Source organism: Colossoma macropomum, unplaced genomic scaffold (genome assembly GCF_904425465.1).
Source record: "Colossoma macropomum unplaced genomic scaffold, Colossoma_macropomum, whole genome shotgun sequence".
Taxonomy (NCBI): domain Eukaryota; kingdom Metazoa; phylum Chordata; class Actinopteri; order Characiformes; family Serrasalmidae; genus Colossoma; species Colossoma macropomum.
The window spans coordinates 20,222,250-20,238,134 of record NW_023494797.1 but is presented as its reverse complement, the minus strand read 5'-3'; the positions used below and the strand labels follow the sequence as shown (position 1 = coordinate 20,238,134).

General features: G+C 36.6%; 1 protein-coding gene across 1 annotated transcript; it reads right to left on the bottom strand.

Moving 5' to 3' along the window:
* Positions 1-2,475: 2,475 nt before the first annotated feature.
* Positions 2,476-3,533, bottom strand: LOC118817403 (leukotriene B4 receptor 1-like). Its single transcript, XM_036584054.1, has one exon. It carries the CDS (start codon positions 3,408-3,410, stop codon positions 2,484-2,486), a length of 927 nt encoding a protein of 308 aa, XP_036439947.1. The 5' UTR covers positions 3,411-3,533; the 3' UTR covers positions 2,476-2,483.
* Between the last annotated feature and the right edge of the window lie 12,352 nt (positions 3,534-15,885).

The window sequence follows — 15,885 nt, the reverse complement described above, 5'->3', positions numbered from 1 at the left end:
TACAATCTACAGCTCAAAATACAGACATAAACCAGATTTCCCAAAAGCTCTGTTTATATGACCTGTTATCTGCTGTGATATTGTGAGTGTGGAGTCATTCAGAGGTGTTTAATATAGAAAATCTACACCTACATGCCAGACAGTATAGCTGAGCGGCTTCGGTTTTAGTTTGTGGTACCTTGTAGAACATGTTTGGTAACAATTTATTTTAGGGGCGCATTATAATGTCCTTATAATTGCCTAATTAAGCCTTATCAAGGCAGTAGCTGGTAATTAATCATCTCTTCACTACTACAAAGCAATAACTGTGGTGAATTTAACATCCACAGCACTTTTATTTGTGCATTATGTATCATAATCCTGTGCACAAGCCTTACCTAAGCAATGTATACACTTTCCTCATTTTCCATTGGACTTGGTTCCATTGGTTCTGTCTCTATTTGCTCAATTCCAATTGGCTGTATATAAAGCCAAACTGACTCTCTATTCTGAAGTGAGGATTTCTCGTTAACACAAACCTAAAAGGTGTTCAGTTCCATTTTATTTACCTTATCTGAGCATAGAATCTACATTAACTGTGCTTATTAACATAGCTTTCATACAATACATTCCTTTTTTGGTTGATTCTTATTAGATTACTTATGTTTTAAAGTTTGATGTTTTTAGCTGGATGTCTTCTTATCAATAAATGACATGATTATGGTGTAAAGTACACGAATAAAAGTGGGCACCATGGCACAATAAGACTGCCTAGTAACACTTTATTTGAAGGCTGCCTACATAGGGTCTTCATAACATATGCATAAGTATTAAATACCAAATCCATAAAGCTGTACTTGAGTGTTTATGACAGTTAAAACTGCCTATGCCAGTAATCGCAAGAAGATGTAAAACATATTATACTGACATAAACTACAGTGACAGACATTTGTTCCACTTATAAAACTGTTAAGGAACGTCATTCCCAAATAGTAGAACATCTGAGGCCCATTTGCGAACGCTGGACATCAGTTCTATATATCTCTAGTCAAAGTACTTTTACTTCTGATATTTTTTTCTGTTGTCACTGTAGACGAAACCAGTTGTTCCCACCCCTGGTCTGCACATTTTTGTGTTTTTCTGCCAAAACCCACCCACTTCAACTCAGGAAGGGCTTATTAGTTAGCAGATTATTTGGATCAGGTGTTTAGGGAGGAGGGCAAACAGTAAAATGTGCAAGGTAGGCGGTCCTCCACGACCAGAGTTGGGAGCTACTGGACTACACAGAAATGAGTGCGTTCACATGCACTCAATAATCAGATTTCTGCGGTTATTTGATGATTCAAATGGTCATGCAAACAGCACAGTCTGATTTCTTAGATCAGAGTAAGGTCTAGAAATCTGATGAAGAAGCTGTATTTGAGCTCAGTAATCAGATTTCTCAGTGCTGTGAACTCTTACTCTGATTTCTTTCGGATTTCTCAGACTGAGCATGTGTGAAAACAGACGGCGGTACCGGAAATAAGCGAGCAGCGTCGCCACACTTTTGGAGTGACGCTGAAACCAAAAACATGCTTGATGAAATGAAAGATTTAAATATTCTTCATTTTCTAGATGATGTTTGTTCATATTTTCAGGAAAAGCGGCACGATGTTAAAAAAAATCTGAGGTATGAAGTTTGAGTTTTACGTTACGTTTACGTCGCGTCTTCTTCTGTGAGTTTATTGGCTGGTTGTAAAGCAGAAATCTGATTACTGTCTGACTCATGTAGACCCAGAGTTTCCCCATTATCTGATTACTCAAATGCATGTAAACACGTTGATTGGATTACTGACAAAATCAGATTTTCTGCAATTATCGGATTATTACGTGCAGGTAAACACACTCAATGACTTTTTCTTCAGAGAACATCTCGCCATGTTGCGATTACTGACATAAGCTGTTTACAAATACTCAAGCATTGTTTTAAAAATACTATTTAAATCCATATGCATTTTTTATGACCTTCCTATGTAGGACCTTTATAAAGGTTTCATAAATGGTTTAAATTAGTTTAGTAATGGCTATTAATTAGGTCATAAACACTTTAATAATGATTAATAAGCAGTTATAACACATAAATCACCAAAAACAACATTGAGCTGTTATATCTGATGAATATGACTTTGTGATTATGCTGCTAAGTTTAACTTTAACTTTGCTGCTTTGCTTTGCTGCTTATTAATAACTAACAACCATTAATAAACATTTTATACATTCAGAAACGCTTTATAAGGATAGTCCTCCTGTAAAATGTAGAACAATGCTTAATTCAGTCTAATTATTCCTTAGTAGTAAAAACAAACAGGCAGTTAGAAGCTATTAGAATGAAAATCCTTCATAAGTGCATTACAAGTACATTATAATGCCTTCTTAAAATAAATTATTACCTTTTTAGCATATGCAAACTATATGTAGTCCTTGTTCCAGGACTGAATATTTGATGGCTGAGGAAACGTCTCTCGTTAAATACTGGAGGTCTGAACGATGTTTGTGTTCTCTGTTTCAGTGCCATGACGAAGACTCCGCGAAGCGAAAGCGTAGAGGAGCGGATTCACGCAGCTGTTGATGAACGTGAAGCTTCCAGCAATGTCGCCGAGTGAAGCTGTGAATGCCAACACCTTGCCTGATGAGTCTGGGTGCGATTGTTTGAGGCAGATTGCAAAGATTTCCACCAAATTGAGAATGTGGTAGGGCGTCCAGAAAATGAAGAAGGTCACCACAATCCTGGTGACCAGTTTGGTCAACCTTCTGCTCCGGATTAAGGCTTTTTGGGTCACTCTCTTGTGGAGGCAGTAATAGGAGATGACCATAATGGAGCATGGAAGAACAAACGCCAGCAGAGTTTCCAACACAGCAACTATGAGCCTGTTTTCATCTGAAGACGTGATTCGTCCACACTCTCTCTTGGAGTCTCTCTGGACGATCTCCTGGGTTAGAATCGCTGGAACTGAGAAGGCAAATCCACAAGCCCAGATCATGAAGAGTAGAAATCTCTCACCTGTCTTTCCCAGTTTGGCCCAAATCTCAGGAAAACAGATCTGTAAGCAGCGATGGACGCTCATCAACGTCACCGTCAGCAAACTGGAATAAACGCTACCGTAGGCAAGTGAAGAAATGAACTTGCAGAGTGATCTTCCAATCATCCAAACGTGCAGCTGATTGTACATCCACACAGGCAGGGTCATCAAACACAGGATGTCCGAGGCGGCCAGGTTCAGCATCAGATGGACGGTGAAGTTGTCCTTCTTGAACCACAGAACGATGATCACGATCACGGCGATGTTGCCAGGAACTCCGACAGCGCAGAAGAAGCCCATCAGCACTGAGCTAACCAGGTTAGCCTGGCTCAGACCGGTGGAGCTCAAATCGCTGCTGTTGCTGAGCTGCATGTTTGCTGATACACAGTGGAACTCCGGAGTGATACACAATCAGGAAGCTCACGGACAAATGACTAAACATCACTGTCCCAGATGGTTATCAGTTTCAGGACATTAGCTGGCACGAGCTTCATTATTGACGTTGCGTTACATATGGGATTTGCTGTTGTTTCGCAGAGGCAGTTAACCCTTAGTTCTAGAGATTAGTTTGTTTATTTAGCAAAAGGTTTTCCACAGGCTTTTCCAATGGGGAGCCCTCAGGTTCTTCAGGGCCTTCAAGGATTTCTGGAACTAAAAAACGCATGTCTGTAATTTTTTATTAATTTTTATTTAGTAGAATCATGCTTGTATTTAAATTCTGTACTACATTTGTCTCATGAGTTTGGATGAAAACAAAAGGGGTAAATTCTTAAAATGCGCAAAAACTGGAAAGATCAGGATTTTTCTCTGTTGTTTCTATGTAGGTATAGCCAAGACAGCACGATTACCCAGGATTTTAGGAGCTGAAGAGAAGGCCTAACAATTATATTAATTATATCAGTATAATTGTAAAAGTGGGAGATTTAACCAATCATGTTTTGATTTTATGTGAAAAAACATCTATCATCTAAGCGTTGGCCCTGTCACCAGGAGATAGCGAGTTCGATCCATGGCTGGGAGGCCTCACTCTCTCTGGGTGGGTAGGATGGCCTCCCATCTCCCCCATAACCCAGTGCAGGCGTCTGTTAGCTGACAGAATGGCAGTTAGCTGGCATTTGTTACCTGGCGATGCTTCAGCGGCAGTTTGAAAAGACGCAGCAGAGCTTCACAGGACTCGGAGGAAGACTGTGCTAGCCTTCACCCTCCTAGCACTGGTAGTATCGTGTGATTGGGGGAGTCCTAACTAGTGGGTGGAATTATATACAACTAAATTGAGGAGGAAAATGGCGGGGGGGGGGGGACATAACTCTAAACCTTTTGGAAGTTTGTAGATATGTGAAACAAGATATGCTAATATCATAACATATATGCTAATGTGTCTGTCACAAGCTCTAAATAAAATATGGAATTTCTTTCAGAAGCTTCAAATGTCTGTGTTTCATCTACAACTTACAAGCTACTAGAATCCCATAGGGGCGCTAGCGGAACTGTTTATCAGAGAGGTTTTGACGTTTGACTTTTGTGGCCTGAATTGAAGTCCTAGCTCTAAACTTTTGTGGTTCACCACGGATCTTTTTCCCAACATTCTTTTGGGCTGCTGGCTGTGAAAAAGCTGTTTTGAATCTGATCACATCTAATCACATCTAATCACATCTAGACTTTCTTATGTCATGAAGAGCCACCTGAGGAGGACTGAAAAACACACACATGCTGAAACCGCCTCACTGCTGAAAACCAAGAGACAAAAACCTAAGAGACAAATATATAAACATTCAAAAGTCTGGATTCAATATTTTCAATAACAAAAAAACCAACTAATTGCAGATAAATGTATAAAATGATTCTAGTCTGCTCGTCCTGCTCAACTTCATAGGTTTCAGATAATCAGCAGTTGAGGAAACATAAATATGTAAAAATACTACATTGTGTGCAGAATGATGAGCAGAGCTGTAGAGGATGCTGTAATGACTGAGAAAGATGAGGACATTTCAGGATTAATTATAATTTAAAAACAGAGATCAAGTCTCAAAGTAGATAACTTGAAAAAAAAATGAGTATGAATGGATAATTACAGTATATTATGTATGATTTTGTTCAATTCTTCTTCACAGAGTTCTTGAAATATTAAATGAAACATCTAAAAAATCCTTTTTAAAGTTTGTAATATGTAAATAATTTCTTTGTAGAAAAAAAAATCTGAAACTTTGTATTGTATTTGCTCCTAATCAGCACACGGCAATAAACACAATCAGCCTGTTTTTTTCCCGGTTATTCCCAGATTTGGTCCAAACAAAAACACTCCAAGTCTGGAATGCTAAACAAGTTGATGATGTTTATGAACGTCCTTCTTGGGCTGCTTGTCTTTGTGGAGAGGATTAGCTCATAATGATGAAAGTCTGCAGCTCAGACTTTGGATTATTCTTAACTAAAGGGTTTAAATCAGTGTTTTTTGTGACTAACAGCTGATCTGTATCTGTATTAACACTAAATAAATCCTCCTGCATTAAAAAGGGAAAATGGCAGGAAGTGTTTAACACAGGGACACAAAGGATGTGATGACATCACCAGTTTGGTGAGCCACTGAAGAGGAAGCAGCAGTCAAAAATAACCAGCATTAACATTGTATATAAATATATATAAATATTTGAAGAATCCATATCACTGGAAAGCTAAATTTCCTAGCTTTTTTGGAGTAAAAGAGTTTGATGTAATGTGAAAACATTGCTAAAGCCTTTGAAAGTCCTTTTCACTTCTAAGTCCATCTATGGAAACTCAGCTGCAGACCATTCAGAATGAATTGTTTCTGTGGTGTCTCAAAAACACTATATTTACATAGTCTACAGCAGTGTAGCCCCGCCCATTCAGGCTGACGTTTTCAGGATAGGTTTTGGTACATAAACCCACACAGACATCATAAATGGGCCTGATAAAATAAGATACAAGATAAAAAGTAGGCTACAGGCTGTTAAAACCAACAACCACCACTACGCTCACCGGCCACTTCATTGGAAATCCCTCCCTTGCCCAAACAAAGCCTGTTATTGATCAAATGAGACACGGCATCGTTCAAAGCGGGAATCACACTACAGACGATTGAGCTTCTACAGTCATATGCAAAAGCTTGGCTGCACCTGGTCAAATGACGTCTGGTTGATTTTCTAAATGTAAAGTTGCACAACCTCTACATTTTAATACGCAACGACTGTTTACTCAATGAATTTAACATTTTGTGAAGAAATAAAACATTGAATGTGGCCTGTGCAAAAGTTATGACACATTTTATACATTCTGTTTTACTATTACTGAAACTCAACCAAATGTTTCAGCAGTGGTGGATGAAGAACACAAAACATGTACCTGAGTTAAAGTAGAGAGACCCAAGGTAAAATATGACTCCAGTAAAAGTAGAAGTTCCTCCCTTTAGACCTCCACTTGAGTAAAAGTACAAAAGTATTTGCCTTCAAATGTATTTAAGTATCGAAAGTAAAAGTACTAAAAGATTAATTATGACTTTAATGTCCTGTTATCATTTTTATAACAAGACTCGCTTCATTAACTCATTTTAGGTGAAAATACTCCAGTGTCTCTCTTGGTAAACCATCATAAGCACAAAACACTGAAGGCGAACAGTTTCTATCAGGTAGAACTGAGTGGCTCTGAAATAACTTTTTGCAAACAGGCAAAGTTTCAGTTTAGGATTTATTTACAAGTTTAAGTTAATAAAAACTTTCAAACTCAGATTCACAAATGAGTTTCCTTTACTAAACTGCATCTGTAGGTCTCTGTTCATAAACATAAACTAGCCAAAACAAATTTACTATAAAATGAAATGTGTTTGTATAAATTCAGAATAAAGACACGTCAGTCTCAACTGCATATGAGTACATATTTCTATATTGTGGTCTGTTTACACAAAGTTAGGTTAGTTCATCATTTATGTTGAATAGACTCTCCCAAAATTTTACGCTGCTGCACTGACGTTGAACCGTGTGCTGCACTGGGTCGGTATGACCAACAGGTCAAAACAAGCTCAAAACTAAGTGCCGCTGTGCCCTGATTGGTGTTTTTGCTTCGCGCTTCTTTCGTTTTGACATGTTACGTTTTTATACACACATAAACCAAAAGGAACGACAGATTTCTCATAATGTAGTGGAGGAAAAAGTGAGATATTTGAAATGTAGTGGAGTGAAAGTAAAAAGTTGCCCAAAATGGAAAAACTTCAGTAAAGTACAGATACATGAAAAACTACTTAAGTACAGTAATGAATTACATTTACTTAGTTACTGTCCACCACAGTGTTTCAGTGACAATTTTAGCTCATTTTAGCTCAAAAACTCAGTACATGACCAGAAAACACAGCTTTGAACAGCTGTTCACACAGAAAATCATCATATTTTTCATTAAAACACTAAAAGTTACTTAATTGCAGAAAATAAGTGGCAATTCTTTATCTTCCACACTGATTTTCAGACTTTGGGACACATTTACCTCAAAACAATGGGATCTAACTGCTCACCATGTGGCCATGAGGGACAACGATGCAGCCTCACTTCCTGCTCTAAAATTCAGGGGCGTGGCCAAAATAAGGCTTCACCTACTGACTAAATCTGTGTGTTTTGGTAGAGACATGAAAATATTTTTTTTTATTTAAGAATTAAACTCATGATAAATCCAATTCTTTCAACTTTAGAAGAAATAAAAAAGATCTTTAAAGTAATAGTTTTACAAATATAAATTTATGGGTAATGGTTTGGGACATGACACCTTCCAAAAAAAGTGCCCCTATAAATTATGACTTTTATAGATATTTAGCTTATTACACTCTCTATTAATGCATTGGGTTTAAATAGATCAGGACATAATCCTTGTAAAAAATGGGTTTATGGGTTATATATATATATATATATATATATATATATATATATATATATATATGGGTTGTGTGTGTATATATATTTTTTTTCACCTTAAGACCACAGTTTGAACTAATTCAGTAGATCTGTCCATGGTTTTCAACAGGTATTGTCAGCTAAAAATGAATGGATCATTAAATAATTAATTTTATGGAAGAAAAGAGGGATGGTAAATGAAAAAAATGAAAGGAGAAGGTACAAAACAGTTCTAATAGTTATTAATTTGCAAAAACACAATAACGTAGTAGTAAAAAACCTAAAGGTTATCACTTTATTGGCAGTTAGTTTATTCACTTCGTCACTTTTCTTCAAACTAATCCTCACTAAAGTTGTGATCTAGTTGTGGCCCTGAAGATGTCGTCTGCATGAAGGAGTTAACCAACCAACTGACTCTGGTTCTATGTTAGCTGATTTATCTCATAGATGAATAACGTGACAGACATAAAACTGTAAAAGCATTTCAGGGGCGCTTCGCTTATGTTTCCTGACACTTCAAAACGACATGCTTCATTTCCACCAATCACATCACAGAGATGAGGATTTAACCAGGGCAGATGTCTGTGCTGGGCAGGTAATGAAGAACAGAATGCAATAAAGTTAGGAGAAAATTTACATCTGCTGCCTCTTCCAGTTCTGTCAGCCAGTATATGATGTAGATCAGTTCAGTAAATCTTAATTAGCGCTTTACACAGAGGCAGCAACTGTTTGTTTTCCTGAAATACTCTTATTAAAAAGAGATAATCTAGATTTCAGTCCACTGGGGTTAGTGAGAGTTATTTACTGTAAGTAAGAGTTATTAGCAGTATATTTGTTGTGATGTTACTTTGATTTATTTTAATCACAGTTTACACATAAGGAACTGTCAGTTTTGTGTTTGGGAGAAATGAATGGCAAAAATCCACTAATATAAATATGAATATTGCTACATACAAGCAAGCTCAATGAACTGACATTATAAGCTAAAATGCAGTTTTTAGATTTTATTCATTGAAAAAAAAAAAACCCCACATATCAGCCATATGAAAATAATTGCTCTCTAAACCTTTGGTATAGTGTAGTGAGGAACACCTCTGCTTTCTACGTTGTAGACTGGGGTTCAATCCCCCAGCTGGGTAAGCACCCTACACTATAGCAATAAGAGTCCTTGGGCAAGACTCCTAACACTGCCTTTGCCTACCTGTGTAAAAAAAAATAAAATAAAAAGATCAAATTGTAAGTCGCTCTGGATAAGAGCATCAGCCAAACTCCGTAAATGTAAACTTCATATCTGGTTGTGCCACCTTTAACTGCAACCAAGAGCTTCTTATCACTGGAGATCGGTCTTTCACATTCCTTTGGAGGAATTCTGGTCCACTTCTTTGCTGAATTGCTTTCGAGCATGAACTGCCCATTTAGGGTCCTGCCATGGCATCTCAAAGTCAGGACTTTGACAAGTCCACTTCAAAACTAATTTTGTTTCAGTTGAGCCTTTCAAAGTCGGACTCTGGATTGTTGTCCTGCTGCATAACCCAAAAACGTTTGAGCTTCAGATCACAGACTGATGAGTGGATATTCTCCTGCTGGGTTTTCTGGTAGAGAACAGAATTATATAGTTCAATTATATCAAGTCGCCCAGGCCCTGAAGCAGCAATGCATCCCCACACCGTCACACTACCACCACCATGTTTCACTACCAGTAAGATGTTCTTATTGTGGAATGCTGTGTTAGATTTAAGCCAAATAGAATAGGACTCCTGTCTTCCATTTTTGACTCTTCAGTGCACACAACATGTTTCCAAAAAGCTTGAGGGTGTTTTTGGGCGAATGTGAAATGAGTCTTTATGGTCCTCTAAAATATGGAATCACAAGTGCTGACACTATCTGAGGCAAGCGAGGCCTGCAGTTCCTTAGATGTTCTGAGAACATCCTCAGAACTCCAGCGTTTGTCAACCTAATCTTTATACGACACGTATTTTGGCAAATTTGGCGCAATAATAAACGCACATTATATGAAGGAATTTGAATTTTGTTGGACAAAATACATCATGTGGAGGCATTTTCAAACAAATTCTGATGCCTTGGAGTGAATTTTAAGGGAATTCATGAATAGTCGAAAAAGGCACACAAAGGTAAGCCTATAGCCTTATGTATTTTGGCAAAAGTGGCACAATAGTAAATGTACATTTTATGAAGGAATTTGAATTTTTTGGACAAAATACATCATGTGGGGGATTTTACAGGTCAGGAAAATAGGGTCAGGCCATAACAGAGAATGAGAGTGGGCTCTCTCTCCAGACCTGCTGCCAGACCAGACACCAGACACCGTTTAAACCAGAAAATGACAGGTTTATTTTCCTACAAATTTTGATGCCTTGTAGTGAATTTTAAGGGAATTTATGAAAAGTCGAAAAACACACATGAAGGTAAGACTATAGCCTTACATATTTTGGCAAATTTGGTGCAATAATAAATGTACATTTTAAGAAGTCATTTGAACTTCTTGGAAAAAATACATCATGTGGGGGCATTTTCCAACAAGTTTTGATGCCTTGGAGAGAAATTTAAGGGAATTTATGAATAGTCGAAAAACGCACTTGAAGGAAAGACTATACCCTTACATATTTTGGCAAATGTGGCGCAATAATAAATGTACATTTTAAGATAAATTTTAAGGAAATTTATTAATGGTCAAAAAATGTACACAAAGGAAAGACTATAGCCTTTTGTATTTTGTCAAATTTGGCACTATATCGAATGTACATTTTATGAAGGAATTTAAATTTTTTGGACAAAATACATTATGTGGAGACATTTTCCAATATGTTTTGATGCCTTGGAGTGAATTTTAAGGGGATTTATGAATGGTCAAAAAATGCACATGAAGGTGAGACTGTAGCCTTATGTATTTTGGAAAATTTGGCACTATAACGAATGTACATATACATAGGAATATGCAAAATATTGTACAAAATACACCATGTGGGGGCATTTTCCAACAAATTTATAAGCCTTGGAGTGAATTTTAAGGGAATTCATGAATAGTCGAAAAACACACACAAAGGTAAGACTGTAGCCTTATGTATTTTGGCAAATGTGGCGCAATGTTAAATGTACATTTTATGAAGGAATTTGAATTTTTTGGACAAAATACATTATGTGTACACATTTTCCAACCAATTCTGATGATTTGGAGTGAATTTTAAGCAAATTTATGATGGTGCAATATGAAATGTATATTTTATGAAAGGCCATAACAGAGAATGAGAGTGGGCTCTCTCGCCAGACCTGCTGCCAGACCAGACACTGGACACCGTTTAAACCAGAAAATGAACGTCTCCCAAAATGGTGGCTTGGCGATCTCTTATACCTCAGTGCGCCCCCGTCTGGCCAATCATGTGCCTGCACATAAAGGGACACACATCATGGAAAACACAGAATGCCAGCACAAGGCATGCAAAGGGTATATTATGATCAGGGGTCGTAACACTTGGAGTGAATTTTGATGGAATTTATGAACGGTGGAAAAACACACACGAGGGTAAGACTATAGCCTTACGTATTTTGGCAAATTTGGCGCAATATCGAATGTACATTTTAAGAAGGAACTTGAATTTTTTGGACAAAAAACATCAAGTGGAGGCATTTTCCAACAAATTTTGATGCCTTGGAGTGAATTTTGAGGGATTTATGAATAGTCGAAAAACGCACATGAAGGTAAGACTATAGCCTTACGTATTATGGCAAATTTGGTGCAATAATAAATGTACATATTAGGAAGTCATTTGAACTTCTTAAATATACATTTTATTAAGGAATTTGAATTTTTTGGACAAAATACATCATGTGGAGGCATTTTCCAACAAGTTTTGATGCCTTGGAGTGAAATTTAAGGGATTTTATGAATGGTCGAAAAACGCACACGAAGATAAGACTATAGGCTTATGAATTTTGGCAAATGTGTCGCAATATTAAATGTTTATTTTATGAAGGAATTTGAATTTTTTGGACAAAATACACCCTGTGGGAGATTTTCCAGGTCAGGAAAATAGGGTCAGGCCATAACAGAGAATGAGAGTGGGCTCTCTCGCCAGACCTGCTGCCAGACAGGTTTATTTTCTTCAAAAACTCAAACAAGTTGAGGTGATGGCTTCAGGGACGAGCAATTGCCAAAATAATAAACAAACACAACTAACGATTTCCAATCTAACTAAACTAAAATCAGAAGAAAACAAAAATACATATGGCTACTCTAACTCCCTTCCTGAAAACAGGAGAAAAAAGATAACCAAAACAAAAAATGGCTCCTGTCCCCTACTTTTACAGTGTTCACACAAGTTTCACAAAATCTAACAAAGCTTTCACAACCTTTCAAACTTTACACACAAAGTTAAGCGAAGAGTGGTGTGAAGAGTGCCGGGTTGTTGTGAACAGGTGTCCTTCCAGGTTGGGTCAAAGAGGAAAGAGCCCTGAACATCTCCCAAAATGGTGGCTTGGCGATCTCTTATACCTTAGTGCGCCCCCGTCTGGCCAATCATGTACCTGCACATAAAGGGACACACATCAAGGAAAACACAGAATGCCAGCACAAGGCATGCAAAGGGTATATTATGATCAGGGGTCGTAACACTTGGAGTGAATTTTAATGGCATTTATGAACGGTGGAAAAACACACACGAAGGTAAGACTATAGCCTTGCGTATTTTGGCAAATTTGGTGCAATATTGAATGTACATTTTAAGAAGGAACTTGAATTTTTTGGACAAAAACCATCAAGTGGAGGCATTTTCCAACAAATTTTGATGCCTTGGAGTGAATTTTAAGGGAATTTATGAATGGTCGAAAAACGCACATGAAGGTAAGACTATAGCCTTATGTATTTTGGAAAATTTGGTGCAATAATAAATATACATTTTATGAAGGAATTTGAATTTATTGGACAAAATAAATCATAGGGAGGCATTGTCCAACAAATTCTGATGCCTTGGAGTGAATTTTAAGTGAATTTATGAATGGTCAAAAAACGCACATGAAGGTAAGACTACAGCCTTATATATTTTGGAAAATTTCGCACTATATCGAATGTACATTTTACATAGGAATATGCAAAATATTGTACAAAATACATTATGTGGGGGCATTTTCCAACAAATTTATAGGCCTTGGAGTGAATTTTAAGGGAATTTATGAACAGTCGAAAAACGTATTTTGGCAAATTTGGTGCAATAATAAATGTACATTTTAGGAAGTCATTTGAACTTCTTGGAAAAAATACATCATGTGGGAGCATTTTCCAACAATTTTTGATGCCTTGGAGAGAAATTTAAGGGAATTTATGAATAGACGAAAAATGCACACGAAGGTAAGACTATAGCCTTACGTATTTTGGAAAATTTGACACAATAATAAATATACATTTTATGAAGGAATTTGAATTTTTTGGACAAAATACAACATGTATACACATTTTCCAACAAATTCTGATGCCTTGGAGTGAAATTTGAGGGGATTTATGAATGGTCAAAAAAATGCACACAAAGGTAAGACCTATGGGTTTATGTATTAAGTTTTTTGGCAAATTTGGTACAATATCAAAATGTATATTTTATGAAGGAATTTTAACTTTATGGACAAAATACATCATGTGGAGACATTTTCTAAATAATTTTGATGCCTTGGAAGGATTTTTGAGGGATTTTATGAACAGTCGAAAAACGCACATGAAGGTAAGACTATAGCCTTATGTATTTTGGCAAATGTAGCGCAATATTAAATGTACATTTTATGAAGGAATTTGAATTTTTTGGACAATATACATCATGTGGGAGATTTTCCAGGTCAGGAAAATAGGGTCAGGCCATAACAGAGAATGAGAGTGGGCTCTCTCGCCAGACCTGCTGCCAGACAGGTTTATTTTCTTCGAAAGCTCAAACAAGTTGAGGTGATGGCTTCAGGGACGAGCAATTGCCAAAATAATAAACAAACACCACTAACGATTTCCAATCTAACTAAACTAAAATCAGAAGAAAACAAAAATACATATGGCTACTCTAACTCCCTGAAAACAGGAGAAAAAAGATAACCAAAACAAAACGGCTCCCGTCCCCTACATTTACAGTGTTCACGCGAGTTTCAAAGACTGTAGTCTTGCGTAGATTTGCAAATTTGGCACTATATTGAATGTACAATTTATATATTAATGTACAAAATGTTGTACAAAATACATAATGTGGAGATATTTTCCAATAAATTGCCTTGCAGTGAAATTTAAGGGAATTTATGAAACGTCGAAAAACACACACGAAGGTAAGACTATAGCCTTACGAATTTTGGCAAATTTGGCGCAATAATAAATATACATTTTAGGAAGGAATTTGAATTTATTGGACAAAATAAATCATGGGGAGGCATTTTCCAACAAATTCTGATGCCTTGGAGTGAATTTGAAGAGAATTTATGAATGGTCAAAAAACACACGAAGGTAAGACTATAGCCTTATATATTTTGGCAAATTTGGCACAATAATAAGTGTACATTTTATGAAGGAACTTGAATTTTTTCAACAAAATACATCATATGGAGGCATTTTCCAACAATTTTGGTGCCATGGAGTCAAATTTAAGGGAATTTATGAACGGTCGAAAAATAAGAAAGTATGTCTATAGCCTTTAGCATTTGCTGAGTTCTGCAAATAAACAGTTTATATATATGAATTTGAAACAGCAGTAATGCGGGTGTGAGATTGAGAGAATATCCTACCTAAGCTCTTATGAACTTTCATCCAACTGCCCAGCACTAAGGAATGTGGTAAAAAATGTACAAAAAACAGGTTGTTTCCATTTTTCCAGGTTTTCTGATATCCATGGAGGTCCACCCACACCTTAACACTACTATTGAGTCACCACAAATGATTCCCACTAAAACTGGTTTCATCTCTGAAATCATTACAGAACTACAGCTTTACGTTTAACTATGCTAAATGTCCAAAAGTATGAAGACACCAGCTTTATTCTGGATATTACTAGGGAGTTGCCTTTGCCTTTGCTGCCTTAAATGGCTGATGTCTGCCGATGGGCCCAAACATTTTATTACACACTTCTATAACCTAAGAATAGCTCAACGAGTTTGCACTGAAGTCACTGTAGTTACTGAATAATAAGCCTTAGTTTGTAATCAGCCTTGGATTTTAAGGGATTTAATTCCCTTGGACAGTAGAAGCCCACAATATGAATAGCTGGTACTGTTATATAAAAGTGTTAAATTATAAGACTTAGACTCACTTTAATGCCATGTCAGTCCAACACACATGGCAAAAAATGGTGTCTTGTCAAGTAAAATGATCTCAAATCTAGTCCATACATCTAATATTTCCCATTTTGAGATAGTTGTGCTCTTATTATGAGATTATTTACCTAATTTCTAACATTATTTAACTATTTTAGGTCATTTTATTACTTGAGTAAAATTATCTCACCATATTAGCAGATAATTTTGCTGGTTTCAGGCACATTTCTTAAAACAAGAAAAATGATCTGAGATAATTTGACTTAAAATCAAGTAAAAAAAATCTAGAAATAATCTTAAATTAATCTTTACAGCAATCTCAAAAGGAGAGATTTATTGTAATATTGCTATATTTAACAATTTGTCTCGACAAGATACCTTTTTGGCAGTATATTGAACTGCATGTAGCAATATTAGCATTTGGACCACTTACTGACCTCCTAATTCAGAGGCAGCAGATTAATTGAGGGGGAAATTTATGGAAATCCGATTTTTTCCCATAAACAAAAACAGCTCAGACCCGGAGGGCACAGCGCTGAGTAAAATGATGTATGACCTCAATGATGTTTTATAGAAACAGTTTGCATGCCGCCCGTGATCGTATCACTATCTTTATCTATTTAGGTCGGGTATATTATTGATGTTTATTTTGTATTTATGCAAATAGTAACTCA

What these genes read in the sequence shown, in the direction of transcription:
- LOC118817403 (XM_036584054.1), bottom strand. Translation starts at nt 3,410, where the DNA reads ATGCAGCTCAGCAACAGCAGCGATTTGAGCTCCACCGGTCTGAGCCAG.